A 6048-nucleotide genomic window follows, 5' to 3' on the forward strand; every position below is an offset into this window, starting at 1 on the left:
CCGCGTGTGCCTTATATAAAGGACCTGGCCTCGAACGGAAGTTGAGTACTAGAGTATTGGGCCAGAAGTCAAGTGATACTGCAAGTGATAATAATTGTAAGGTGTGTAAGAGTGAGTGTCCAATAAAGATTCACTAAATCCGAGACCCACATGAAGTTATTTGTCGCATGACATACCCAACACGTGACAATATATTTACAAAATTTTCACCTATAAAGCTTCTTCTCCACATACAAATGTCTGTTGATGGCAAATCGGAATACCTTAAACATCTGACTTTTCGTTCCCTTGTAATTATTTTGCAATCAGTCTTGTGTTTGACTGAAATATATACTTTTATATGATCCAAAATTGCTTGCAATACTGAATCAATCTTTGATCCAGCTTCAGACATCAGTTGTAACATTTATCAATATTTGGAGCACTTTTGTCCACTTGTGAATTCACTGTAATGCCACTGCTTAGTCACCATACTCTCCTCTTCTTTCATGTTCTCTCCTGTTAGATCACTTTACTGAAAACTTACAGCAGGAAAGTGTATGAGGAAGGATACTTCCAACATTTAATAACAGCACACCCTGTCACTTCCTGTTGCACAGTTTTCTAATCCCATGAATGAATTACTACTTTTATTGTTATGTTATGTTATTTTTGTGCAAAACTTGAGGAAAGATTCTCTCTATATTCATTTCATTGGATATAACCTCAAAGTTGTGCACCATTAACATGTTCATAATTGACTTAAAGCAGTGTTTAATGCATGATATGCAGATATGCTAATGATATAGCTTGCCACCAAATTTCATAGGCAGTGGATGGGCACCACTGTGCAACAGATTCAGTTCTGAACCTAATCAAATTGAAATTCTGCTGTAGAAATGATTGCACCCAATGCTGCGGTAATAGTATGATTTTACTGCAAAAGTAGATCATGCCCTTGGAAACAGCTCTCAGTTCTAAAGAAGACTGAGTGTACCCCAGACCTGGTTTGAATGAACTAGTGGAAAAGAGTAAAATTCCTGCTTGTGTAAGAAATTTAACACCAAAAATCTAGCCTGTAGCTGGTCACTTTACTGACTGATCTGTTCTAGCTCACATCACTTTTAAGATTTGCATTTATAATTTACAGAATATCAGTAAGAATCTTGGCACTCTTCTTCTTCACCAACATTTTAATTTCACAGAAGTTGTATACACTGTAATATTTTTAGCTTTTAGGTGTTTTTACAAGGTAACAGTGAATGTCTTTTATGAAAATCACATCTGGAGCCACACCACATTTTCTATCAATCTTCAAAATGAGTGTAAATTTTATGTTATAAAACATATTTACAGGTTCTGTTTGTGAAGAATCTGTCCAATAGGGTCAAGGAGGCCGACTTGGTGTCTGTATTCGGACATATGGATGATCGAGGTCAACGGAGAATAATTTACAGACTTATGACCGGTCGAATGAAGGGGCAAGCTTTCATTACTTTTCCAAGTATGTAAAATATATATATTAGTGTGATGAATTATGATGGGTTACACTTTTAGGGGAAAAAATACAATTTTTAAGATGCCACTCCATGAGAATATTTGTAATGTCACTTGCCTAGTATAGGAAGGTATACTTAGGTTTTCACGTCCATTTCTTTGTGGGATTGCATCCCACATTAATATCCTTGTAGATTCTAAAGGGTTCTGATGATGGCGGATGACACAAAATTACTGGGGTTTTGGACTTCTTCTGTCTTCCAGAATTCTAGGTAATAGAGGACACTCTAGGTAATAGATGAGTGTCCTCTATTACTTAGAATTCTGGATGATGGAAAAAGCCCAAAACCCCAGTAATTAATATACTTGTTCATTCAGTGCATTTAATGTGCTGCTGGTGAAGCTAACTGACACACTATAACTCTTCACTGGAGAGACATGAGTGATCAGTTTCACACCTGGGGAAAGAGTCCCCAGTGTTCACTGGGTAGAAGGCTGGATGGTTCCCACTTCCCTGCCAGGATTTTAATCACAGCTCTCCAGCCTCTAGCCAGTCAATTTAACGACTGATCTGTGCTGTATACAGCTATAACACATTTTTGCTTATATTCTGTTCAGCACTCTACAAGGCCTTGGGGCATGCAGTAGCGTAGTTGTTTGAGGGGCTATGCTACAAGCCAGAAGGTCATGGGTTCACGTCCTGATGAAGTCATTGGATTTTTTCAGTTGACCTAATCCTTCCAGCTGCAGTATGGCCCTGGGGTTCACTCTGCCTCTTAACAGAAATGAGTACCAGGAATTAATTAAATAATTTTCCTGGGGAGTAAAGTGCGGTCGGCATGTAACCTTGACATCCTTACTGCCATCTTTGAGCTGATTGTCTAGATAATGTGGGACCCTCAGCATCTCACGACCCTATGGGCCTTCACGGCCTGGTACAGGGATAGCTTTACTTTTGCTGTACAGTGCCTCTTATTTGGGCATAAAGCGGCCCAAGTATAAAGCTGACCACACCTCGAAGTAGTGCTGACGTCAAGAATACGTGGATCTATACATCCATCACCCCATATGCCTTCATGTTGTAGTGCTTGATTGATTAAGCACAGTGATGACTTTACCTTTACCTTTGTTCACTGATAAATATTCCAGATGAAAGTTACAGATCTTAATTAAATTTTTATTTTTCTCAGAAGTTAATACCATTATTTCGTATGAAGAGCCATTTTGTAGAAACCTTGTAAAATTCCAAGAGTTGTGTTCTGGGACATAATGATTGCATCCAAGAACATAATACTTTTCATAGGTATCAGTGTGAGAACACTGTGACACTGGTAAAGTTAGATTTGAGGTTCACCTGCAAAATATCATATCAACTCTTAAATAACATTAAAAATTTGTGAATGTTTCTCGTCCTCCTTGTTAATGCACAGTATACATGTTTTTTACATAGTTAGGATTAAAATATGAACAGATTTTTATAATATATATATATATATATTATACATATCTTCCATTACAGGTGTTGAGAAAGCTACAGAAGCATTAGAATTGATCAATGGATACATCTTGAGGAAGAAGCCTATGATAATACAGTATGGTCATTCTTTGTCTACAAAGAGCAAAATAAAGGCTGATTTGCAGAGTTAAACAGTGTTGTTAATGCTGTGTTAAAGGACTGGATATCACACTTGCAGATTAAATCATTTAATTCTGAAATTGAATATGTATGCATTAAAATAGAACACCTAACTGTCTGGTAGAAGTTCTCTGACATTTCAGAGGAATGTACCACCCCCAGTCTTAAGGGTCAAAATGTAAGCCAAACAAGCAGGATGGTATTCTTGCCGATTGATTTCTTATCTTACTCTTTGAGCAAGAAGATAGATATAATACATTCCTCCAAAACATTAGCAAACTTGTACCAGACAACATGGTGACACATCCCAGGAGACAGCACTCACTATATGATTTATATTGGTAAATTTTCTTTTCAGAAATTAACTTTCTGGGGAATATTGCCAGTAACACAACTTAACTCTTAATTTTCTGATTCCCAGATATATTCTTGTACCTTGCCAGAATACTGTAACTGGAATAAAATTGCCTCCTGCACCAAATAGAGTCATACAGATCCATGCTGAAGACTTAACTCTTCATATTGTGACATAAGGCCTGATAGCGGCAATCTACCCGTCTGTTGAATGGGGCTTCACTGAGCACCTTCCCATGGCAACGTGGAAGGCACTGCTGCTGGATGGCAAATTGTTGTAACACGTTTCCACAGCAACGAATACGACTGAATAAGGAATGCATTCACATCGATCCCTAGGCAACAAACCGTCCAAAGCACAGTAACGGGAGAACAAAATAAATGTACTGTTAAAGGAGGTGGCTTTGACATGGTTTGCGAAAGTTTGTAACAGGAGAGTTTGCGAGACAAATTCATTCATTATAGGAGTCATTCATTACTGGATTCATTAGTTACGAAATTACTTAATTATGGAGGACAAGAGAGCACTAGAGGCTGGACACCCATGATCCAGTCAACAGTGAGAGATTTGTTATCCAGAAGGAGTTAAATGTGTGAACTGTTGTAATCAAATGTAATTGTAATAATGTCATCCAGTAAATCCAATCAGTTGATTCTAGAACTCACAATATTAGTCACACATACCCCCTACACGGGGCAGTAATTAAACTGTATTACTTTTCCTCATGTTTAAAGTTTGGTGTTTGGTGATGATTGTAACTGTGTGTTTTTCAGAATGAAAGGATTCTATGTCATGTTCATTCTTCATCTGCCTAATTTGAAATTGTTGTGACTGTGCAAATTAAGTTCTGTTCCATTCAAACTACATATGGAGTATGATATAAAGAAGGACAAAATGTTTGTATGACAAGTAGAAAACCTGCTTTGTAATGAGCCAAAGATTGTAAGAAAGGACAACTCACTCTCCTAATAACACTAAACCACCTAAACTGTATCAGTTCATTTGTATGCTGACACAGTGCGGTTATGGACTGCAGAGTAAAAATCAATGTTGCCAACTAAATAGCGTAGTAATTAAATTCGCTTAATGGGGGGTGGAGTCCAAGTGGATCCACTCGGCATAGTGGCCACTGATTGGACTATTGTACCCGCCCCAGGTGATTATGATGATGGAGAATTTGGTGGAATGAAGATTGACAGGGGAAACGGAAGTTCTCTGAGAAATCCCGCCCCAGCACCACAAATCACACTTGACCACACCCGGGATAGAACCTGGGCCACCCCGGTGGGAAGCCAGCGACTAACTGCTTGAGCTATGGCGCGGCCACATAGTGTAGTAAATTTGGCGCGAATAAATACCTGCTCAGCTTATTGGGCAGGTAGTTTCAGGCACTGCTGCACACCACTTGTGGGCCTGTCCCGTGTACCCCAATTGAAGTGCATGTCTGTAACTCCGCATGTAAAGCTACTTACTTAGACAGACAGAGGTCTTCTGGTTGAGATTAAAGTTTCATAACGCTTGAAAATATTAGTGAGTATCTTTTCATTTCTGGGGCATGTGGTTTTTGAGTCCATTTAATGAAAAATTGAAGTCAGAGAAAGCATCTGATTTCTATCACAATTGTTGGCACTATATTTATTTTCCCTAAGGATTCGCACAGAAATTACTGCTTTAATGTTTCAGATCCCAGGATCTAGAATTATGAAAAGTACTAGAGGAATGTTGTCCGAGGTAGCAATCGCTCATGACATCGGGGAGTGTAGTTCTGGCAGAATGGAACTTTCTACTGCCATGTAGGAGTTTGTTCTTCCACAAAATTCTTCAGCCAGAAAAGCAGCAAAATACTGCGATGATCACAACAGAAGCCTTGTTGTATAGGTTGACTTTGTTAGATCTAAGAAGAGTCGGTTTCAAATTCATGCAAAGAAACTGCATTCAAACTATATTCAGTGTTGAGAAATATCTAGCAAAAAGGTCAATTTAAAAAGAAGAAACTCTCATTGACAGCAGGCAGCAGTAAATGTGATGGAGGTGTTTTTGCGTTTGAAAATGGCAATGGATATTACAAAAATTGTGGGGGTTACTGTTAAGGCACAAATTACAAATCCTTTTGAAAGACTGGTTAGAATGCTACTGTGTCAGGATTGGTATCGTGAGTCCTGCTGCGATTGAAAGCAGAAGAAACGCTTGTGTGCAAATCATGCCTACATCGTGACCAAGCATCTTTCTGTAAGTCGACTGATATTACAAGAGTGCAACTGGAACACAGTACAACTCTGTTTACGTTGAAACTGACTCTACGTTTATTCCATTTTCTGTAGAAAGTTATGTTCATTCATCGTGTCCAACAAATCCTATGCGTGGTTTCTTTGGACACTTGTGTAACGAATTAATGTGGTAAATTGAAGTATTAAAATAAAGCTTTTGTTGCTGCTTCAGTGTGTATTGTTCTGAAAATGATAATGGACGTCACTAAATTATAAATAAAATTTAATCTCCTCTTACAATTATAAAAGACAAGTCCGTCCAGTGTGACTATTTCAGTTTTCTCACTTGATGATTCACTAGCCTTACATGTTTC

General features: G+C 38.2%; 1 protein-coding gene across 4 annotated transcripts in view; it reads left to right on the forward strand.

Moving 5' to 3' along the window:
- The window catches only part of LOC111875636 (WD repeat-containing protein 18), a 62905-nt gene extending 58293 nt beyond the window's left edge, over positions 1 to 4612 (forward strand). For all 4 annotated transcript variants that reach the window (XM_023872058.2, XM_023872067.2, XM_023872048.2 and 1 more), the window contains exons 5-6: positions 1336 to 1483; positions 2996 to 4612. In XM_023872058.2, the coding sequence (XP_023727826.1) occupies positions 1336 to 1483; positions 2996 to 3123 (276 nt within the window). In that variant the 3' untranslated portion in view covers positions 3124 to 4612. The remainder of the gene's footprint in view (positions 1 to 1335; positions 1484 to 2995) is intronic.
- Positions 4613 to 6048: the final 1436 nt, after the last annotated feature.

Source organism: Cryptotermes secundus, unplaced genomic scaffold, assembly GCF_002891405.2.
Source record: "Cryptotermes secundus unplaced genomic scaffold, Csec_1.0 scaffold1150, whole genome shotgun sequence".
Lineage (NCBI taxonomy): Eukaryota > Metazoa > Arthropoda > Insecta > Blattodea > Kalotermitidae > Cryptotermes > Cryptotermes secundus.